At 40.3% G+C, this 24,205-nt stretch overlaps 1 protein-coding gene across 1 annotated transcript in view; it reads right to left on the reverse strand.

Annotated features, from left to right (window-relative positions):
* Positions 1-3,244: 3,244 nt before the first annotated feature.
* LOC127574370 (exostosin-1-like) overlaps positions 3,245-24,205 on the reverse strand; it is a 105,322-nt gene continuing 84,361 nt past the window's right edge. The window contains exons 8-11 of the mRNA XM_052023328.1: positions 24,031-24,120; positions 12,727-12,887; positions 10,263-10,434; positions 3,245-6,563 (exon numbers count right to left, since the gene is read on the reverse strand). Coding sequence (XP_051879288.1) covers positions 6,378-6,563; positions 10,263-10,434; positions 12,727-12,887; positions 24,031-24,120 — 609 coding nt within the window. The 3' untranslated portion in view covers positions 3,245-6,377. The remainder of the gene's footprint in view (positions 6,564-10,262; positions 10,435-12,726; positions 12,888-24,030; positions 24,121-24,205) is intronic.

A 24,205-nucleotide genomic window follows, 5' to 3' on the forward strand; every position in this document is an offset into this window, starting at 1 on the left:
GTGATTGGAGGAAGGTATAAAGGGGATGTCAGGGGTAAGTTTTTTTTAAACACAGAGAGTGCTGGATGCATGGAACGCACCGCCGGCAGAGGTTGTGGGGGTAGATACATTAAGGACATTTAAGAGGCTCTTAGATAGACACATGAATGATAGAAAAATAAGGGGCTATGTGGGAGGGAAGGGTTAGATAGATCTTAGAGCAGGATAAAATGTCAGCACAACATCATGGGCCAAAGGGCCTGTACTGTGCTGTAGTGCTATATGTTTTAAGAATGTTAAGGGCAAAAGATCAACTAGGGAGAGAATAGGACCCCTTAAAAGATCAACGAGGAGCCACAGGAGATGAGAGAGGTCCTTAATATTTCTTGTCTGTATTTACCGTGGAGAAAGACATGGATGCTAGGGAACTCAGGGAAGTTAAGTGATATCTTGGAGAGTCCACATTGCAGAAGAGGTGGTGCTGGAGGTCTTAAAATCCATAAAGGTCAATAAATCCCCAGAGCCTGATCAAGGACATTGTGGGAAGCAACGAGAAAAAAATTACAGGACCACTTGCAGAAATATTTGTATGATCAATAGCCATAGGTGAGGCACCAGAAGACTGCTGGGTGGCTGATGTTGTGCCTTTATTCAAGAAAGGCTGTAAGGAAAAGCATGGGAACTACAGACAGATGAGCCTAATGTCAATGGTGAGTAGGTTACTGCAGGAGATTCTGAGAGACAGGATCGACATGCATTTGGAAAGACAAGGACCAGTTAGGGATAGTCAGGATGTTAGCTGAGTTTTTGTTTGAAGAGGTGACCAAGATAGATAGATGAGGGAAGTGCAGTACATGTTGTCTATATGGACCTTAACAAGGCCTTTGACAAGGTACCGCATAGTAGGCTAGCCCAGGAAGTTAGATCACATGGGATCCAGGGCAAGCTAGCCAATTGGATACAAAATTGGCTTGAAAGTAAGAGACAAGAAGGTTGTTTTTTTTCCAGACTGGAAGCCTCTGACCAGCTGTGTGCCACAGGGATCGGTGCTGGGTCCGCCGTTGTTCATCATTTATTTGAACGATTTGAATGAGAATGTACATGGCATGGTTAGCAAGTCTGTTGATGACAATAAAATTGATGGTATAGCAGACAGTGAATGTTTCCTAAGATTACAACGGGATCTTGCTCAACTGGGCCTGTGGGCTGGGCAATGCAAGATTTTGCATTTTGGTGAGACAAACCAGGACAGGACAGTAAATGGTAGGGCCCTATGGTATGGTGAAGGATGGAGAGACTCAAGGGTGCAGGTACATAGTTCCTTGGAAGTGGTGACACAGGTAGGCAGGGTGGTGAACATGGTGCTTAGCACGCTTGCTTTCATCGGTCAGAATATTGAGTAAAGAGTTGGGACGTCATGTTACAGCTGTACAAGACTCTGGTAAGGCCAAATTTGGAGTAATGGGTACAGTTCTGGTTGCCCGGCTATAGGAACAATGTGATTAAACTGGAGAGGGTGCAAAAAGATTTGCGAGGATGTTGCCAGGACTGGAAGGCTTGGGTTACAAGGAGAGGCTGGGTAGGCCAAGACCATTTTTTCCCTGGAGCATAGGAAGCTAAGAGATGACCTTTGAGGTTTATAAAATCATGATGCACATAGATAAGGTGACTAACCAAAGTTTTTTCCTGCAGGGTAGAGAAGTCCAATACTAGAGGGCATAGTGTATTGTGGAGGGTCATGGCGTCACGTGACAGCACTGCCCACTACCTGGTCAGAAGACACACCACTGCAATTCAAGGTTTACCCCACCCCACCCATCAGCACATAACTGACCATTGGCCCCTTTAAGTACCTTTGTACTTGGAATTGGGCCATTGGCCTTTGTAATCGATTAGTCCTTGCTGGCACCGAGCCATTGGCCTCCTGTAAATTACCTGGGCTGGACCCCCCCCCCAGCCCTCCAGCACTATAAAGGGTGCCACGTGCTCTTGGCTCGCTCTCTTTGCTAGCTTCAAGGGACCGGTACTATGGAATGGCGCTGGAGAAATCGTTGGTGAGGTGTGTGCTGTTAAAGGGTTGGGAGCGTCTTAGTTAGTGTCCCTAGTAGCATAGAGCTGTGCCTGCAGAGTCAAGGGGTGGCGGGTATCGTATAGTTTTTCCTTGATTGTATGTACCTAGTTCGGGGGGGGGGGGGGGGGGGGAGGGTGTGCGTGTGTAAACACACTTCATCCCCAGTGTGATTTTCTCTCGCTCACTATAAAGTGTGCGTGTGTGTTATTCTTGTTACCATTTCCCATGCTTGTCTTTTGTAAATAAAATTATTTACTGCCAGACTGTGTTCAGTCCTTGCTTTTGAGACCCATCAAATCTGTTTTCTCACTCACAACACACAGGTTTTAAGAGAGAGGGGAAAGATTTAAAGAGGGACCCTTGAGGATCAACTTTTTCCACAGAGGAGGGTGAGTATATGGAACAAACTGCCAGAAGTGGTAGAGGCAGGTACAATTATGACATTTAAAAGGCATTTGGACAGTTACATGGATAGGAAAGGTTCAGAGAGATATGAGCCAAATGCAGGCAAGTGGGACAAGCTCAGTTAGGCAACTTGGGCAGCATGGATGAGTTGGGCCGAAGGGCCTGTTTCCATGCTGTATAGCTCTATGACTCTATACGCTAATTATTTCCAACATTTTGTTTTATTTCAAACAACCAAAATTCTGATTCTTTATCTGTTAACAATCTTAGAAAGAAAGTATATTTAACATTTTATACAAGAGACCAAGAGGGGTGATAAACTGAGGTATTGGCCCATCACAAAAAGTTCTGCTATCCAAGATGACTACAAGATAATTGACAAGATGAACTAACTTTTTGAAAATATATTGACCTTCTCAGATCCACTTTACAAAATTGCCCTGGATTTTGTAGAGTCCCTGTAGTACAAGTGCAAATTTTGATACAGCCACATGAATACAGGAGTCTCAAACTTACTGGCTGAGATTCCAGTTTCGGAGAAATTTGCCCCAGATCTAGGAAGTATTCAGTAAAAACCTGTTTCAACACCCAAGGAGCTGAGTGCCCAAGGAAGAAGCACATTAGTTGCAGTCCACAGATTCGACTATACATAAACTGTACACTGGAAAGGTTATTGTAATACTTGAAGCAATTAGAAAATGAAACTCTCAACAACCACCAAGAAAATTAAAATACACGTCAGGGTATTATCAAATATCATTTATTTTTAACAAAAAATCTTACAAAATTTCCATTTATCTTCTAAGTTTTGTAATTATTTATGTCTATAAAATGAACCAACATAATACTAATTACAGAGCTGGAAACATGGGGCACGATGGGTTTTTAAGGGATAATGGAATACTTCAAGTCTGGTGCAAACTCATTACCGATAGGCAAAATTAATAAACCAGAAAGAAAAATGCAACTCTAGAGCCTGTACCCTCGAGACTAAAGAAAACTCCCCAGGAATGTCAGTAAAGCATCTAATAATTATTCCAGTGTTCCTAAAGCAAAAAGGGCATCTTAGGGAAGAGGAACTAAATACATAACATTCTGAATCTCCCTAATACAACCATTTCTGCCTCTAGGTAAGACTTTAGAACATGGTAGGATTGGACCAAAGGTTTGCAAGAAAGTTTCTGTCTGGCATCTTTCATGTAACTGGAGTTGCTCCAGAGAGGTACAGTTTCAGCTTTCTGTGCACATTCTTTAAAGCTTCATGTTCAAACCTGAACCTTAGTCTGCAATTCATTGAGCAAAATGCAATCATTTAAAAAAAATTCACTGCCCACCACCAGCCATCAAAATTTAGCTCTTCTACAGTGACTGTAGAAAGCCATTCATCTGTTTGTATTTTAATAGTACTTTTGGATTTAAAAGGTGGGGTGGATATAAAAAAAATCCCATGGCACTTATTTTTCCCTCATGCAAAGCTACTGAAACAGATTATCTGGTCATTAAACACAAAGCTGTCTTTGAAAGTCTGAAGTGTGCAAATTGATTGCATTTCAAAAGTACTTCAAAAGCACTTTAGGACATCCTAAAAGTGATGAGAAAACCCTATGTAAACACATGAATTTTGTTTTAATATTTGATTTTTGAGGAACAATTTTTCCCAAACTTAGTCATAGCAACATCAACCCACTTTCACAGGTATTCTGATGAATATTCACTCCTTGAACCCAGTAGTGTAACATTCTAAAGCTAAGTTTAAGATTTGAGTAATTGAGTCTACAGCTTTCAAATAAAAATTAGCTTTCAGCACTAGCTTTTAAAATTATTCATTTTCTGGAATTTCTTCAACTGTGTATTATTTTACACTGTCACTCATGCAATTGAAAATTTGGAGAAAAAGTAAAGCACAGAATTTGAAAAGTTTGATAGTTAAAAGGTAACACGTACATTGATCCTGGGGCTCAACATCTAAAGTTGCTTTCTTTTTACTTAATTTATAATAATCCAACTTAACTGACCAAGCTCTTCTTAAGCAACTCTACCCTCTGCTCTGTTTATAAATTTTATTGCAGTAACCCCTTTAGCTAGCACCTCGCTTCTAAATCAGTCCCAAACATGAAAAAAATAACATGGTTAATTCCAAATCTATGACATGGATCAACTTATAGTGAAGAGATCGTGTAGGGAAAAGAAAACTACAACTGTCGAGGATCCCGAGTGGCAGCAGTTCAGCATGTGAACTTCTTTCACCAGAACCAGTAACAATTGTGACATTACACCAGTGTACATTGGTACATTTAGACAAAGAATGGCAGCCAGTAAGTGTGCAAATGCTCCCAAGGTACAAAAAAAACACTAACAGAAGCAGCAGAAATGTAGTGATAAAACAAAAATCCATTCTAAGATATTTATGTTCAATGGTACAAACATACTTGCAAATGGCTCTAAAAGTACAATTAAATTAATGAAAGCATCTGCACATCGAATGGACAAGTCTTTGGTGATACTATCTATACAAAGGCTATCTTTGATGGAGCTACAATGTTATGCAAGCTAATCAAAATATATGGCTTTGTATTCTTTCCACTCCTTTGTAGAATTAATCCCATTAACTGTGTGTAGTCATGCCCAGTTGGGAATTTTTTTTTTAATATATAAAGCAATGATACACTACGAAAAACATTGGAAATATGTTAGAAAACCTCAGAAATGTACATCTTATACAAAATAATTTGTTCTGCTTTACAGTTATCCATCTAATTATTCCCACATTGCTTTGTCAGTTTGTAACCATACACTATACACAATTGTCAAAATAAATATACAAGATTACGTACATTATAACAAGGCCCATTTTCACACCCTTAATTATGAAGTGACAATGTTGACTGGAGATTCAGCACACAAGATGAACTGGGATATCTATTTAAAATAAGTGAATTACATATATAAAAACTAGGTTGAACCATTATTAACCAAAATAAAGTGATTAAAAGGCCACACGCTCAACACTCCTTCAAGTCTTCAGACATTCAAGTACCTGTGAGCAAAGGCTAACATAGCCTTGCCATTTAAAAAATAGAACTTTATATAGAAACAAGGGGCTACCCCTTGTCAGAGCACCATATGTGCCATTCACTTTAAAACACGCAAAGCCAATGTTTTAATTCCATAGGTCAGCCCATTGACCTTGTAAAAGCCATACAGCAGGTCACCTGTAAGGCATGTTAACATGCAGGCATGTGCACACATCTCAATTAGCAATCTATTTTGTGTGGCAGACCACCCCGAACTGCCGAGGAGCACGGTGTTCCTACATACACAGTAAGGGTTATCCCGTAGTGGACAGTGTATATGCTTTTTTTTGAAATAAATTCTTTTGCATGCTAATAGTTAACATGGCAGTCATTATTGGTGAAACCCAATTACATGCTCATTAGTCATGAATGCCCTGGTGCCCATTCCTATACAAGCCTGATGGCCAGCCATTCCAAACATTGTTTGCTTTTCCTAATACATACTTGGCTTAAGTGGTATTTAGTTGGCCTTAAATTTTTGTCCAGGCCAAAATTTAAGACACTCTATTCTGAACAAATGAATAGTGTTTCACTTTGTTCTTCACAGTGCTGATGAAAAATGTCATTGATCTTCACTCTAAGTTCATGGTTCTTTTGATACATACTTCTCATGACAGGAAATGAATCCGGTCTCTCAGATTGATAAAACGATAAAAATAAAGTTAAATTCTAATTGTTGCACAGATCATAATTAGTCAATAAGCCAATTGCAGCTGCTGCGAGTCTGAAGAGTACATCACGTGCATCCTAGGGTAACAGCCAAGAGTTACCTTGTGCAGATTGTTACCTGTTGAGCCGAGGATGGCTTTAATCCCAACACAGTCCAACAATCAATGGCTTTGTGCTTCTTAGGGTCGCTCAATGTCCCGATACTTCTTCCTCAATATAGACACCTGGTCTTTGAAGAGAACTGGATCTAGTCTCATCTGAGAGTGGATTAAAGGCATGAATCCAAACCAACTTGCAAAAGTATTCATGCATGTTTGCCGTTGAGCAAAGTGGTCAGGATCAGCCCATCTGGAAGCTCTGGACGACTGAAAAATAATATTTATCTTTGATTAACATGTAGTATAGACCAGAACTCAAGAGTGCAGGAAGGAGTACACAGAGTTAGAGTTCTCATCAAGACACTGGAATAAAACACAGTAAACAGTATGCAATCCCGATAAAACAAACAATAAGAAATACTGGGAATAATGGCCCAGCAACATCTGATTGGAGAAGAGGTTAATGCTTTAGGCACAAGCCCTTTGTTAGCCCATTCTTATTTACTGGTTGATTCACTATTCCTTCCCTTCCAGAACTGGTAGACTCGAAAATATGCCATTCCCCTTTGTCAAAGTGTGCTCATTTAGTTTCCCAGCTCAATGGGCTGCACTCATGTTTCTTGACAGATTAATCACCTACAAGTCTTTTTATCCTCAGTCCTGAAAATACCTACAATCCTGGACCACCTGCTATTTCTCATCTAAGAGGTGCCTGATATCACATGATTCAAAGTCCCATAGGTAATCTGATGACCATTATAATTTCCACTTTTATCAGTGCCTCTGCTTTCTCTGAGCTATCATGGCACTTGGGTAAGTAGTGGTCCTGTTTGAGTACAAATTTCTTCCAACTAAATTCTGGAAAGATCAAAGTCAATGTCTTCCCAATATTTGGTTCAAGGAAGTTCATATTATTTTAGTTCTTCACTAAGGAGCAGAATAGACTCAAACGTTAGGGAGGAGAGCCTATGGTGGAGGCCAAAGCCATTGTGTCCAGTCGCCATTACAAATTCCTAGCCACTAACTCCACTCCTCTTCCAGGTAACAGCGCACAGTTGAACCAGACCATCAAACCAATCACGACAGTGTTTTACTGTAACTCTCAGATGAGCCCGTGACCACATATCTACTCCATTATCAAGACTATCCTACTACACTTATCTAACATTATTAATCTCTGTCCCTGCCTCAGCTTTTCTGCTGCTGAAGCTCTTAACCATCCTATTTTCCTAGGCATGACTTTTCTAACATACTCCCAGCTGGCTTATCATCATCTGCTTTCCAGAAATACCCAACACATTACTACCACATCATTTAGTCCTAATCATCCATTGGCTCTGTGTTTGTTAACCTACACTGGCTCCTGTCCACACTAAACTTATCTTTACTTTCAAATGCTTCCATAACTTTGCTCACTTGCATCTCTGAAATCACAACACCCCTCAGATTCTGACCTTTCGCACAACCCAGATCTTAAGTCATCATACCACTGGCAGCCAAGCCTTCAGTTGTCTGGAATCCCTTCTCTAGGCCTGCCTAATTCCCCCTCCTCTTTTAAGGTGCTCTGAAGCCTTTTATTTTTTTTAAACTTGTCTTAGTATATTTCTATGCAATTCAGTGTCAATTTTTCAATTACTTCCATTGATATAGTACCTTTTACATAGCAATAATGTCCAAGGGATTTCATAGGAGCAGTATCAGATACAAAAAAAGATAGTTGCTAATCACAGGTGGTGGTATTACGGCAAGTTGCCAAAGATTTGGTCAGAGGTAGGTTTCAAAGTCAAAGGAAGAAAGACAAATATAGAAACAGGTTTTGGGAAGCAATTACAGAGATTAGACCCGAGGTAACAGAAGGGATGGTAGCCAATAAGAGTGATTAAATTCAGGAAAGCTCAGGAGGTCAGAATGGCATTGCTGCATAAACCTTACAAATATTATGGAGCTGGAGACAATTGATGTGATTATGGAGATATATTTAAAGAAATACAGGAATAATGATAAAGTGAAAGCACTGGTTATTTGGAGACCAGTGTAGATCAGCAAGGACAAGAATACTCAGTGAAAGGGAATGGGCAGGACTCGAGATTAGGCAGCAAAGATATGGATGACCTCAAATTTACTTGAATATAGAAGGTCAGCCAGGAGTATCCTCGAATAGGCAAGTCTAGATGTAACAAGGTCATGGATGAGCATTTCAGGAGTAATTGAGCTGGCAAAGTCAGAGAAGCATTGATGCTTTGGACATAAACTTGGTAAAGGAAAACATCTCAGGAGCATTGATGTGGAAATATATACAATAGAGGAGAAGAAACTGGGAGAATGAAGTCCTTGCACGGTAAGAGGAGATGCAGTCAAGATAGCTGCGAGAATCTGAGAGCTTGTAGTGGACATTGCCAAGCTGTTCTTCAAGATGGAGATAAAGGGAAGGGATTAGTAAGAGTTGGACTAAAGGGAAGCAAGAGCACACTGCAAATGGGCAGCAAGAGAGAAGATTGAGTTTTGGACAAGCAGAAAGCAGCACCAGAGTCATTAATGTCTGGGATAAAGAGGTGAGGGAGCAAGTACCAAGGGTGGTAGTTACTGACAACGTTGTGGTTAGCTCTTTATAGGCAGAATGCAGAGTTTGGGCAGCTAAGGTTGGTAAGGGCAGTAGAGAAGGTGAGACATTCAATGTCACATCAACTGTTAGCAATGAGGGTTAGAGGTCAGAGAGGGGGTTCAGGTAGATCAGGAATTCTGAAGTCTGGCGAAAGGATTAACACTTGGGCTGAAGGTTCCTGTTCAAAAAAAAAAATAAGTATGGAGGAAAGGAAAGCAGAAGAGATCAACATCCTGCTGGACTTAGATTTCATTGAGCCGGGAATGTAGGGTGATAAAGCCGAGGCCTCTGCTGTTTGTTTAGGATTAGGTAGGGAATGATCAGGATGTGATGGTGATAACACAACAAGGGGTAAGATTGGGGGGGGCGCGGGGAAGTGGAATGGAATCAGAGGGAAGTGAAGGAGGAGGAAGATCCAGAGGAGTGCTTCACCTTTGCAACCTTTGATGCTTGTGAGAAAGGAAGAGTCTTTTACTGAAGTGCCGAATGATGTGGAATTGCTGACCAGAACAACTCTGAGATAGGGTGAGCAGTGTCATCGCAGAAAATAGCAAACACATACATGCACTAACACATGGCACTAGACATAAATCTTGGAATGTGCTGAGAACAGTGATTCAAAAAAATGCCAAACACGATGAACCTCCATCCCTGGCCTCTGACACTGTTCCAACAAAATCTCAATGGAAGCTTGAGGAACATCTCATGCAAGGTTATCAACCTGGAACGTTAACTGTTTTTCTGTCTCCACAAATGCTGCCTGATCCACGGGGCATTTCCAATATCCTCTTATTTCAGATTTCTAGCAACTGTGTTCTGTATCTCATGGCTCCAGCAGTTTTTCTTCTATTCATTGATCTCCCTTTATCTACACTTCCTCCAGACAGTTCAGCTTCACCATCCTCTCTCAGCCAGCACACCATCTGTGTCATTCAGTTGCTCATTCTTTAACATTTCCTTTGTTCTCTTGACCCCGCCCATTCTCTGCAATTTAAAACACATTTCCTAATGTTCTAATGAAATATTATCAACTTGAAATATTAACCGATTCTCTCCAAAGATGCTGCTCGACTTGCTTAACACTTCCAGCATTTTGTTTTTATTTTGCATCAGCTGTCTTTATTTTTACTTTTGGCTGAGCTCTTAAAAAAAAGTATGCATGCTTACTGTTGAAGCTTGAACACAGATAAGGGCTGTTGTAGGTCACCAGTATAGAGACAACAAGTTCAAGAAACAGGCTTCAGGAATGGTCACCCCCTACTCCTCCCCATTCCTAAACTTGTATAAGTGCACTAGGCTCAAAATTCAACAAATGCCATAAAACCTATTTTGGGATTTGTCCACTTTTCACACAACTAACTTACCTGCTGCATCATCGTCTCTTTGTACTGTTTTTTCTGGGTTACTTTAACAGGAGGCAGCTTGGTGACTGCTGATACCAAGAAGTTCATCAGAATGTCTTCACAGTTGGCCAGTTGGTCCACCATGTTCTTTAAACTGGCAGGCAAGTAATGAGTGTACAGATAATGATAGTACCTACAACAACAGTAGAATAACATGCCTCAGAATTAATCACAAAGTAAATATTGTGTTAAAACTTTAAAACTGTGTAGTTCTGGTTTCTTTTTGTATTTAAAGTGGTAAAATATCTGAAAATTCACGCACTTTACTCAAGTACTCAACAATAATCTGGTTGGACTGTAAAATTAATTTATCCATACAAATGAAGGAAAATACAGAAGATTATTCGATGAACAGCAATACAGCAGTCCATAAGCATTGACAGGACGGTTCTAATAACAACTTTACCTGCACTGGGACAGGAAAGTAACTTTAAGAAATACCTCCCCGACCTCCCATATAGGAATCATGATAAAATACATGTTTATCCAAGGTCAGGTGAGGAAGGATGAATGATGAAGAAATTCAAACAAAGTTGTTCAGAAAGCTTAAGATGTTTATATTAGCACAAGGCTTAAACTTGCAAAGCAGAAATCTATTTGTGCAATACTATCAAGTGTAGAAGAGAACATATATTATGCGGTTAAATTCAATTTCACTTTTTGAAAATTTGATTAAAAACTGCTCTGGAATTGTTTTTTTAAATGTTTACTTCTCGAAAATTCCTACAAATATTTCAGAAAGTTACATTTAACATTATTTGCCTTGATAATTCATCCAGAGCCAATTTTCATTGGTAAATTATTTGAAAATGACAATGTATCAGAGACTCAAGGCCATCTAACCCCAAGAAAGTTACAGCACAATAATAAAAAAGTACAATTTCTGCTAATTTATATCAGTATACTACAGGCATGGAAATTTGCAATGCCTGCATAACCGATAACTTTAACTATTCTTCTCAGTGGCATTTAAACATTAAGGTTTGTGACATGAGGCCGATTTATGAGAGTGGAGATTCTGGAAGGATCTGCTACTCAACTGGCTCAGCTTCACACTGGCCACAAGCAACAATTCCATTTCTTTGAAAAGTTTATTTTGGTATATTCATGTTTCTAATTTATAGTGGTTTAATGCATTTAACTAGATTTACACTTAATTATTTTAAATAACTCAGTCTGAAAGAACTTAAATCTATTTAAACTAATTTTAAATGTTTCTATCAGGGACATTTGAAAACAGCGAAAATACCTTTCATGGCTGAGGACTGTCAAAGGCTATCAGGGTAGGGCATCGTTCTGCTGCCCGAGGCCTGCTCCATCTGTAGAAGGGCCGTGGCAGTAAAGCTTTAAGTATTAATCATCCTGCAGATAGGCGTGGCCACGGGTCAGGTGGCTGAGTACAGACTGTGTTGGGTCAAGTATGATCTGTACTATTAGGATGCACATATACCAGGATCAGCAAAAGCAACCAAAATCTGAACTTTGATTACAGAAAATACTCATTTGTTTCCTTTTACAACTTAGGAGCCTATTCAGTCCATTGAGTCAATGCTAGTTCTGTCCCATTCCTCCACTTACTTTCTTAGAAACTATTCTTTCTGATATACACATCAACTCTTCCCTAATTCTCCAGCCACGAATGTATACTATGGAAAACTTACAGTAACCTATTAACCAACTAGCATGGCCTTTGGGTTGTGGGAGAAAACCAGAGCACCCAGGGAAACCCACGCAAACTCCACACAATCAGCAGTTGAAGTCAGAATCAAATCTGTCAGTTGAGCTATGTGGCAGTAGCACTTTCTGTTGCACCTCTGTGCCGACCATAGTTTCAACACTTATTTACAGATTACATTTACAATTATAGAAAGACTAGTTAAGATACATCACCTTGCTGTTTTAATAACCCCCAATTCATAATGGAGGATTGAGAAGGGTGTCATTAGAAGCTAGATATTAGAGCTCCCTCTTCTACAACAAATAGAAATAAATACTTGCTTTATCAAAACCCTTCATTATGCTCAATACCGTTATAGAATTTCCTTTAATTTTTCTTGTTATAAGAGGTACAATCACATCTTTGAAGTTACAGAAAAACTGTCAGCCTGGTAAACAATACCTACCACAGAACCATAATATCCTCATTAAAAATGCAGTGCGCTGCCAAGACTGAAATGTGGAAAGGTTTACATAATTTGGTTTGTTTTTTTTTAAAAAAATCAATGGCTAGATGTACCCCATTCACCTTGATAATTGCTTCAACTTGCTTTGCCATAATCTTAAGAAAATTAGATAAAAACTCTAGAAAGATACAAATCCCTGTATGACAGTAGAAAATAAGTTGATGGATTCCTGGCTGAAGAATCTGCCTTTACGAAATTTGTTTGCTGTATGAAGTGATTCAGATAGATGCCTATATTCATACCTGTGGTAGAATGCAGCACCTGTTAAGACCATGGAATAATCATTTGTCCATTTAGATGTGTAACCCCATCTCTCTTTTGTGCTGTCCCAGAAATGGCTGCGCGCTGGGTATCCCACTATTCTCTCAGGGAAACTTTGCCACACAGTGAAGGCAAAATCTACCTAAAAATTAAGATATAGAGTCAGAGTTCACTTTGTTACAAAATTATATTAACACAGATTTCAAAATAACTATGAAAGACAAAATGTTTATAGAGGTAATTTAGAAGGGTAAAGATGTTTGCTATTCTGATAATTGTCAGTGTAGTGGCATTTAAAGACTCAACCTGAGGGTATAAATCTGAACTATACTTATGAGACTGTAGCTGCAATATTTAATTTCAAATCCAAGTAACACATCTTTTCTAAGGCTGAATTGAATTATTTATAAACTTACATTCGTAAATCAGTTTTCAAAGGATGTAGGGATTAGGTGGCATTTGCTTGTTAGTATTTGCAGACAGCCTTGAAAATATTAAGATTCCCAAGCTACACTCATGCAAATTTATGCACTATAGCATCTCAAGGCAGAAAACATGGACATTTGAGGTTTCCTTAAATTATAGTAATGTTTATTTGCAACCAACCCTGACACAGTATAATGGGCCATATTCTTAGAGTTGATTGCACTGAAACATCGAATTCTGAGAGCTTAACGAGATAACTGCTGGGAATCTGTTACCTCAAACTGGAGAGTATAGAATTACATGTCATACTCTCAGAATAAAATGTCAACCATTTAGGATTGAGATGGAAAATTTTATTTACTCAGAGTTGTGAAACATTACAGGTATCTACCCTGGAAAGCTGTAGGTGGTCACTTAGTATTTTCAAGACTCAGTTTGATGGATTTGTAGATAAAGGATTGACACAGGAAACCAGAATTGATGTTAAAGTTCAGTCATATTCTTATGGAATGGTGGAACAGGTGTGAGAGCCATGTAGCCTGTTCCTGTTCTTTCTTAAAAAAAGACATTAGAGCTAAAAAGCCCTAGATTAAAAAATAGTATAGCACTAAATTTATTAAAAATTAAACCAAACAAAGTGTCCTTGAACAAGATGCATTACACTTTCAATACAGCAATTATATTCTTAAAAATAAATTACTACTTCAAACTCTGGTTTTTACCAATAATATCTGAAGTCTCTAGAAGCACTGGGGAAGAGTGAGAGAAATTGATTCTTCTGAAGAAATATCCCTCAAGAACAATTAAATGAACTCTTGGTATTGCACAATCTGATCCAGAGTCTACAGATACACATCTTACAAAGCTAATCATGCCTGAAGACATTTTCAGAGTGCAGAGGGTCAAAATTTGATTAAGCATGGAATTAGGTGAAGTGGAGAGAGGCACTTCATTTAAAAATTATTTTTTGATTAATAAGAATGATCATTGCAATGAACTAAAATTAAGATTTTGAAAAAATGGACAAAAAATATCCAAGTGTCACCCCATAGAAGGACAATTGGTTCAGGAGTATGGTAGTTTTCCTTCCCCATCAGGTCTAAAGCATTTGCTCCAAATTACAATCCAGAGTGAAAAGCATAATGCAAATTGGTACAAAAACCAGATAATTAACTAAACTATTAAACATTTTAATTGGTGGATTGATACATATTCATCCTTTCCAATACAAGAATCAGAAACATGAGTAGGCTACTCAAGCCCGCTCTGCTATTCAAAAAGACTCTAGCTGATTGGATTGTAACCTTAACTCTGCAGTGACTTTTCACTCCCTTGCTTATCAAGAATACATCTACCTTTACCTTCAAAATATTCAAAAACTGCTTCCATCAGCCTTTCAGATAGAGCATTCCAAAGACCTAACACTCCTGAGAGATTTTTGCCTCATCCCAGTTTTAAATTGGTGACCTCTTATTTTTAAAAAAAAAGTGATCCTGAGTTCTACATTCTCTCATGGGGAAAACATCCTCTCCACATCCATCCTGTAAAGAGCCTTTCAGCATCTTTTTTTTAAGTTTCAAGCAGGGACAGTGCTTGGACGTGTCCAACAGGTAGGAGGCTCCCACTTCGGGACAGCAGGGACGGCAGAGAGGGTGCACAAATTAACCAAAGCACCATGGTAAGGGAGTCAGTTTAGGGGACCAAGATGGAATGTAATAGTGGCAGTGGACAGTTTAGTTAGGGGGATAAATACTGTTTGCTGCCACCGGGAGCAAGAGTCAAAGTCACACAGCACAAACATGCCCTTCAGCCCACCACATCCATGCTGATCATCAAATACTCATCTATGCTGACATCAGTTACCAGCATTTAATCCATAACCTACTATGCCTTGATGATTCAAGAGCACATTTAGATGCCTCCACCACCTTTTCAGACAGTGTGCTTCCAGATTCCAACCACCCTAAAGTCAAATTAAATCTATGTCCTCTAGTCTTAGACTCCTGCCATGAAGAAAGAAGCTTCTTACCATCTATTCTGTCGATGCCTCTCATAGCTTTGTACACCTCTCTCAGTTCCCCTCTCAGCCGCCTCTGCTCCAAGGAAAACAAACCCAGCTTCTCCAGTCTCTCCTCATAACTGAAACACTCCAAACCAGGCAACATACTCGTGAATCTCCTTCACATCTTCTCCAGTGCAATCACATCTTGTCCACAGTGAGGCGACCACAACTGCGCAATGTTCCAGATATCGCCTAAGCAAAGTTTTATAAAGTTGCACCAAGACCTTCCTGTGTGGCAGCAACATCTATTTCTCTAACTTCCCCTCTATTCCCCCCCCACTTTGTTTCCCCTTTTCCTGTGGCCTCTTCACCCCTTCTGTTTCCCCTCACGACCTGCCTACTTCCTTCTCTTTATTCCATGGTCTATTGTCCTCTCCTATCAGATTCCTTCCTCTTCAGCCCTTTGCCTCTTCCACCTATCACCTCCTAGCTTCTTACACCACTCCATCATTACCCCCCTCACCCCCTCCCCCCTCTCACCTGGACTCACCTGCAGCCTGTGCTCCTCCCCTGACCTTTTTATTCTGGCTTCTGCCCTCTTCCTTTCCGGTCCTGAAGAAGTGTCTCGACTCAAGACGTCAACTGTTTATTTCCCTCCACAGATACTGCCTGACCTGCTGAGTTCCTCCAGATTCCAGCATCTGCAGAATCTCGTGTCTCTGTTCTTAAACCCTGTGCCCTGGCTAATGAAGGGAAGCATCCTGTATGCCTTCTTCATCACCTCTGTGGTGCCACCTTCAAGGATCTCTGGACTTGTACACCAAGGTCCTTTTGTTCCTGAATACTCCCTAGGGCCCTACCATTCATGGCTTATGTCCGACCCTTATTAGATCCACTTAAAAGGCCTCATGCCATACTTATCAGGACTAAATGCCATACATCATTGTCCTGCCCAATTTACCAGCTGATCAATATCGTTCTGTAGACTAAGACTACCCTCCTCACCATCAGCACGACCACCAATTTTTGGTATCATCTGCAAACTTATTAAATCATACCTCCAACACTCACATCTTAGTTGTTAGTGTATATGAACAAGGGTTCCAGCACCAATCCTCATGGTCACAGGCTTCAAAGGACAAAAGCAATTCTTCGCCATCACCCAATGTCTCCTATTACCAAGCCAACTTTGGATCTGATTTGCCTTGGACCCCATGGGCCCTACTCTTTGGACTAGCCTTCCGTGTGGGACCTTGTCCAAGGGTTTACTGAAATCCGTGGAAACCACATCAGCTGAACTGTCCTCATGAATATATTGAGTTACTTCTTCAAAAATAACCTCCCCAATCTCCTCCCCCTCCCATCTTCAATGCTCTATAACTACCATTTTTCCTTTTTCCCTACCATTAATAAAGCTCATGATGTCTCAACATGCAGAGTTGCGTGGACTTTACCCTTCAACCTTACAGGAACAAGTTGGCCCTGAACTCTCACTATTGTGCTTTAAAAGACTCTTTCTCGAATGTAGATTTAACTGCAAGTAGCTGCTCCCTGCCTATATTTGCCAGGTCCTGTCTAATGATATCGAAACCAGCCTTCCCCAATTCAGTCACTTAATCTTTCGACTCCAGAAGGCTATGCTGGGTGCCTGATGCCAGGATTGAGGGATTCACTTGGGGATGAAGAGGGATTTGGGAGTGGGAGGAGAAAGATCTAAATGGCATGGTCTTTGTCAATACCATTGACAGGACCAAGAAATAGGTTTCACCGAGTGAACATGAGCAAGAGTCTAAATTTAAAAAGCAGAAAAACAAAAGTAATAATTTGTGGATTACTACCTCACCTACAAGCAAATTACCATTGCGTCAAATTGATCAAAAAACTGAATACGTGGCCCAAGGACTGGTGTAGAGAATTAGTTCTATTTCAAGGGACACTGGGAGCAATGGGAAAAGGGAGCTGTTGGAATGGGCTTCACTTGAGTGGACTGGCATCTGTGATGAATCAAGTAGTCAGAAGGGATTACAAATGGGGCTTTAAACTAAAGTTCAGGTAAGAGGAAAGTTAGAAAATTAAAGAACAAAAACAGCTAATAGTAATGACAAAGTGCAAGGGAAAGTGGTAAAAAGGTAAAATTAAAGGCTTTTTATGAAAGGATATAGCATTTGTAACAAGATATATGAATTAATGGGCAGAGATAGAAATACATTGGTATGATTTGATAGCAAGGCTAGAACTGCTTATTCCAAGGTACTTTACATTTCAGGAGTAAAGGCAGAAAGGATAAGGAGGTGGGGTAGTTCTATTAAAAAGGATGCTTTAGCAGAGTTGTGAGAAATGATGTTGGTTTGGAAAGCGCAGAATCAGTTTGGATGGAGATGAAATGAGAAGGTAGTCACTGGTGGGAGTTGTCATTGGACTCCCTTTGTGTAGCTATATTGTACAGCAGAGTATATACCAAGAAATAACACAATGTATTAATTATGGGTGAGTTTAATCTTTCCATACAGATTGCTGCAAACAGAAGTAATGTTGGATGGATGCAATGTGCAGCTGTATAAAGGTGAGCCAGTAGATGCAGTGTATTTGGATTTGATATGGTGCCACGTCAAAAGTTATTGCACAAGAATTCATATAATTGGGGGCAATACATCATCATGTGTGGAGTAATGGCTAACAGAAAAGTCAGGATCAATAGCCCATTTTTAGGCTGGCAGACTGTATATAGAAGGATCTTAATTACATCTGTGATTTAGATGAAAGGACTGAGTTTTATTGTATCCATATTTCCTAATGATATAAAGACTCATTGGGAAATTAAGTTATGAGGAGAACAAAGTCTGCAAAGGGATTACAGATGGGTTAAGCCAGTCATCAAAAATTTGGCAGATGGAATATAATGTGGGAAATGGAACATAATCCACTTTGATAAGAAAATCAGAATATTGTTTATGTGGAAGGAAGCCAAACGATGTAGCTGTAGTTATCTATATACATGAAATTTAGGAAGTTATCATGCAAGTACAGCATGTAATTTGGAAGGCAAATGCAATATTGACCTTTACTGCTTCGAGTAGGATGAAATAGGGAAGTAGGGATAGAGGGGTTGTCATATGAAGAATAACTGATCAGGTTGTGCTTATACTCAGTGGAGGTTTGGAAGAACAAATCTTTTGGATGGTTCACTTTACCTCCTAGTAGACTGGCAAAACAAAATTGAACAAAATATCCTTAGACTTGCTAAAACCGAACCATTTTCATCAGCATGATAACGCCACTCAAGTGAGCTATTGAAGTGTGCTATAGACATAGGATAATGAATTTTTTTTTATAATTGCTCTGCTAATTGATTACTAAAATTACCCACAGAAATAAAGAAATATCTTTAAAGCTGTTTTCAGATTTGGCCCATGCTCTTATTTTCAAAAGCAATCCTCTGCAATTTTCTGATAAGAATTATAATAAGTTTACTGTGGAGAAAGACATGAAGACTTTGGAACCGGGGAATGTTAATGGTGATAGCCCACATTACAGCAGAGGAGATGCTGGATTTCTTAAAATGTATGAAGGTAGACAAATCTTTGCAGCAAGAACACAGTGGTTTGGGGGGGGGGGGGGGGGGGGGGGCACATGTGGGGGGAGCTAGAGAAGAAATTGCATGAGTCCTGGCTGAGATATTTGTATCATCATTAGCCACAGGTGAAGTGCCGGAAGACTGGAGAATGGCGAATGTTGTGCCATTACTTAAGGGCAGCAAAGAAAAACCTGGGAACTACAGACTAGTTAGCCTAACATCTGGGGTGAATGAGTTACTGGAGAAGATTCTGAGGGATAAGATATACATGCATCTAGAAAGACAGAGGTTGATTAAGGGTAGTCAGCACAGCTTTGTGTGTGGGAGATCATTGATTGAGTTTATTGATGAAGTGACCAAGAAAGTCATTGAGGGGAGGGCAATAGGTGTGGTTTATATGGACTTCAGTAAGGCTTTTGATAACGTTCCACATGGTAGGCTGCTCTGGAAGGTTAGATCACATGGAATCCAGGGAGAGCTGGCTAATTGGATACACAATTGTCCGGTTGGTAGGAAACGGCGCGATGGTGGAAGGTTGTTTCTCGGACTGGAGGCCCGTGACTAGCAAGTAGTGTGCCTTGGGTCAATGCTGGGATCACTGTTGTTTGTCAACTATATTGACGATTTGGATGAGAATGTACAAGGCAAGGTTATCAGATGACACTTAAATAGGTGGTATTGTTGACAGTGAAAAGCTGATCAAGATCCCCGATATCAAAAATAACAGGGGGACCTTGATCAGCTGGATAAGTGGGCCGAGGCATGGATAAGTGTGAGGTGTTGGATTTTGTAAAGTCAAATTAAGGTAGGACTTTCACAATAAGTGGTATGACCTTGGGGAGTGCTATAGAACAGAGGGACCTAGGAGTGCAAGTACATGGTTCCCTGAAAGTGGAGTCACAGATAGACAGGGCGGTGAAGGTGGCTTTTGGAATGCTGGCCTTCATCAGTCAGGGCAAGTTGGGAGGTTATGTTGCAGTTGTACAAGATGTTAGTGAGGCCGCACATGAAGTATTGTGTTCAGTTTTGGTCACGCTGTTATAAGAGAAATGCTATTAAACTGGAAGGAGTGCAGAAATGGCCCTGGCATCCCAACAGTGATCTTACTATTACTTGTGAGCCTAGCGAGCCATGGCAAGTTGATGCTTGTTAGTTTTGGCATTGACAAGAATTTGGTTTCAAAAGCCACCTGCCACCTTTTTACATGTGAACACAAGGAGAAGCATATATTGCTTGATAGACAGCAAGGTTAATGAGTTGGCTTCTGCACAATATATGGTATGATCTAATTTATTTTGTGTTTTTTTTAAAAAACTGACCAAGCAATTGCTAAGAACCCCAGTCAAAAAGGAGAAGCTGGTTTTGAGAATGTTGCTAAAAGAGAAATTGCAACTGACATTAACAACGTTATACTGAATCAGTTTCTGATGGATAGTTCAAGATGACAGGGACCGTTAAATTTGCTCGTACCCTTTCTCTTCCTCCTTGACTGCTTGCTGTATAACTGATGGGAAGAAATGTCTTTCTCATGATGACAGATGCAACAGACCATTATGAAAATTGACACCCTGTTCTTCCAGTGTGGCTCAGGCAGCAGAAGACTTATTTTAGCATACCAATGATCAGCTCTAACACATTTTACATCATGGCATGAACTTCAATGCTGCTCTTGTGTGAGTTACACTGAGTCATAGGCGATATTGTCAGTGAATAGCATTTGTCATGTACTCTTTGGCTTGTGGTGACTCAAATGCAGCTGACACAGATTACCACAGATGGCTGTTTGAACAGCGAGCCTAGTAATCAGGGTTCAGGCACCTTCTTAATTCTGGACCCCCTGTTCAAACAGCACAAGCAAATTGGAAACTGCATTCAGCAAGGGACAACCAGGACAAGAAATAAGATCAGCAACAAGAATAAATCAGTTCAACATTTAGGGTCCTTCCTCAATGAAATGCAAGTCAAGAACTATGATAGGAACTTGATGCAAGAACCCTGCAAGAAACTCACCTCACAGACTGCTTCAGGTGTTGAACCCACATTCTTGGATTCATATCAAGTCTGGATAGTGACATCTGTGGCCAAGGAACCAACATCAAGGAAAGCCTCACAAAAAACTTCAATCACTATTCCATCAAAATGAGCAAGCTACAATGACCTATGGCCTAGTATATTACAACTTTAAGCACACTAAATTATCTCGTGACTTCAACAACCCAAATCACATATGGGAATACTCACAATTATGCAGAAGAGCAATTGTCAATTTGTGCTTATTGCACAACCTAAAACTTGTGCACAATGCAGAGCAGCCTGGGGCCTTCCGTTCCATCAGGTGGAAGAAGGATGCCTCACTTGGTCCTTGTTTCATGATCCACGAGGTGCTACTATGAGTGTTCTTCATCTCCAACACTCCCAACATCACCTAGTCTTAGTCACACTGGCCTCGAGCTACCATCCATAAACTCAAAGCCAAAACCGTGCCAGAAACTGCAGAAGGGGGACGGGGATGTACAGCACATACACAGAAATAGCTATTAACCAAATCATTCCCCTCACTGAAAATTGTACTTCACTCCACTTTCTAAACTGTAAACCTTCAAATTTGCCCCTCAGAGTTTCAAGAGGAACATCCTTGTCCCTTCCTGGAAACTGATCAGCTACAACTGTACTCCAAAATCTGTGCTGTTCACTGTGAAAGTCCTGCCTGGATTTGACTTTCCAAAATGCAACACCTTGCACTTATCCGAATTAAACTTCATTTGCCATTCCATTGCCCACTTACTCAGCTGATCAAGATCCCCCTGTAATTTTTGATAACCTTCTTCACTGTCCACTATACCACTTATTTTAGTGTCATTTGCAAACTTACTAATCATGTCTTGTACATTCTTATCCAAATCGTTGATAAACATGACAAACAACCATGGGCCCAGCGCCGACTCGAGGCACACCACTAGTCATGGGCCTCCAGTCTGAGAAACTATAATCCACCATCACCTTCTGCTTTTTACCATCAAGCAAATTGTGTATCCAATTAGCCAGCCCTCCCAGGATTCATGCGATCTAACCTTCCAGAGCACCCTACCATGTGGAACCTTAAAGGCCTTACTGAAGTCCATATAAACCACATCTATCACCTTGCCCTCATTGACTTTCTTGGTAGCATCATCAGAAAACTCAGTCAAGTTCATAAGACATGATCTCCCGTACACAAAGCCATGCTGACTACTCCTAATCAACCCGTGTTGCTAGATGTACATACAACTCATCCTTCAGAATCCTCTGCAACAACTTACCTACCACAAATGTTATACTTACTGGTCTATAGTTCCCAGGTTTTTCTTTGCCGCCCTTCTTAAATAAAGGCACAACATTCGCTACTCTCCAATCCACCTGCACCTCACCACCTGTGGCTAACGATGATCCAAATATCTCAGCCAGGCTCCCACAATTTCTTCTCCAGCCTCCCATTGTGTTCTTGGATATACCTGGTCAGCCCCAGAGATCTGTCTACCTTCATGCCTTTTAAGATATCCTGCACCTCGTCTACTATAACACGGACTATCCCCAAGACCTCCCCATTTACTTTTCCCAGTTCCAAAGTCTTCATGTCTTTCTCGACAGTAAAAACAGAGGAGAAATATTCATTAAAGACCTTGCCCATCTCCTGTCCCCTTTGGTCTTTGAGGGGCATTCTCTCTCTCATCTTTTTCCCTTAATATACATTAAATCTCTGAATTTTCAATCTTTTCTGCCAAAGCTATCTCATGCCCCCTTTTTGTCCTCCATTTCCTTTCTGAGTACACTCCTGCATCCCCTATACTCCTCCAGGGATTCACAACTCCAGCTGCCTGTACCTGACCCAGGCCGCCTCATTTTCCCTGGCCAGAGCCTCAATATCCATCATCCAGGGTTCCCTACTCCTACCAGCCTCGCCCTTCACTCTAACAGGAACATGCATACCTTAAGCTCTCACTACGTCAACTTTAAGAGCCTCCCACTTGCCTGTGGTCCCTTTGCCCACAAGTGACCTACTCCAATCAACCTTTGCAAGCTCCTGTCTCATACCGTCAAAATTCGCCTTGCCCCGATTCCTCGATCACAATTCCATTTTCTTTCACAACTTCGAGGCCCTCAATTTTCCTCCAAACTGTTTCTCCAGTTTCTATTATTTCCAGCATTCAATACTCCCATTTTCTTCTTAGTTGAGCACCTTCTAAATTCCAGACCGCCTCCATACTTTCAACGCCCTGTGTTCAGAAACTTCCTGAATGGTGACACAACAATTTGAGAGTCCTAATATTAAAAGCCTGAGTGATTGAGATTCTGTGTTGGTGATTGGGAGCAGTGTCAATTCCTGGAGATCCTCCAGCAATGAAATAAGCATCCACATCCACCCATTTGCTCCCACCCCTCTCCTCCCAACAACAGTGCTGCAGGTGCTAATCATCCTTTGCTCCCGACTTCCCCAGAAAAAAAACACTGGTCCTTCTGAACCAATTATCCTGCCCGACAATGCTGATTCAAACTCTTTACATCCCTGCATTGAAGCCCCCTCACCCCATCTCAGTGATCTGGAAGCTTCACATGTTTACCATTCACTGGGTGAAAAGGTCTCTTTCAAATTCCCTATTGGATTTCCTGATGACTATCTTTACTACGTTATACCCTTCCTCACTGCCCGAAACACAGTCCCTTTATCCATTCTTTCAAAACACCAATAAATATATATATATATATATATATATTTATTAGGATTACCTGCTTGGTGCAATGTCCAACCCTGAGCTAATATATCCAAAAACAATTCACTCTTAAATACTTGATCTGTCATTTCTATATACAATTTTACAGATCAGATTTATCAGTTTTATTAAATTTGATGACATTACTCGTACATTTATATTGTGGTACAGAAGATACCACAATTGTATGGGCCAGACTAGACTGGCCAGCAGATCTTTCCCCTTCTATCATTAATTGCACCAGATGGTGAATATCAGACAATTGTGAATCACAGCTGAGCCTTACAATAACTTCATTCAAGATCTTGCGTTTTTTAACACAATAACAATCAGGAGCAGAAATACAAATGACTTGTTCTCTCCTTAACCCACGCGAACAGAATCTAATCGTAGTGGGATTTTTCCTGCACCCTGGTCGAGGTCCATTTAATTGTTCAGAACAAGATTCAATCCTAGCACCTTGAACTTTCCAAAATGGGCAATGCAATTGCAACTGTAATTAACAGGTGATCTCATCAATGTTAAACGTTCTTACCTCTGTAGTAGAAAGAACAGTGTCTTCATCAAGGCTAAGAACAGCATGTGTATGGATAGCATCATATGGAAGAAAACGGCTGCTCATAACCTGTACATATCCAGAGAAACAAAAATGCATAACTAACTGTGCATCTGAAAGGAGGCAAATGCAAGACAAAAATGGTCTTATAAAA

Source organism: Pristis pectinata, chromosome 9, assembly GCF_009764475.1.
Source record: "Pristis pectinata isolate sPriPec2 chromosome 9, sPriPec2.1.pri, whole genome shotgun sequence".
NCBI lineage: Eukaryota > Metazoa > Chordata > Chondrichthyes > Rhinopristiformes > Pristidae > Pristis > Pristis pectinata.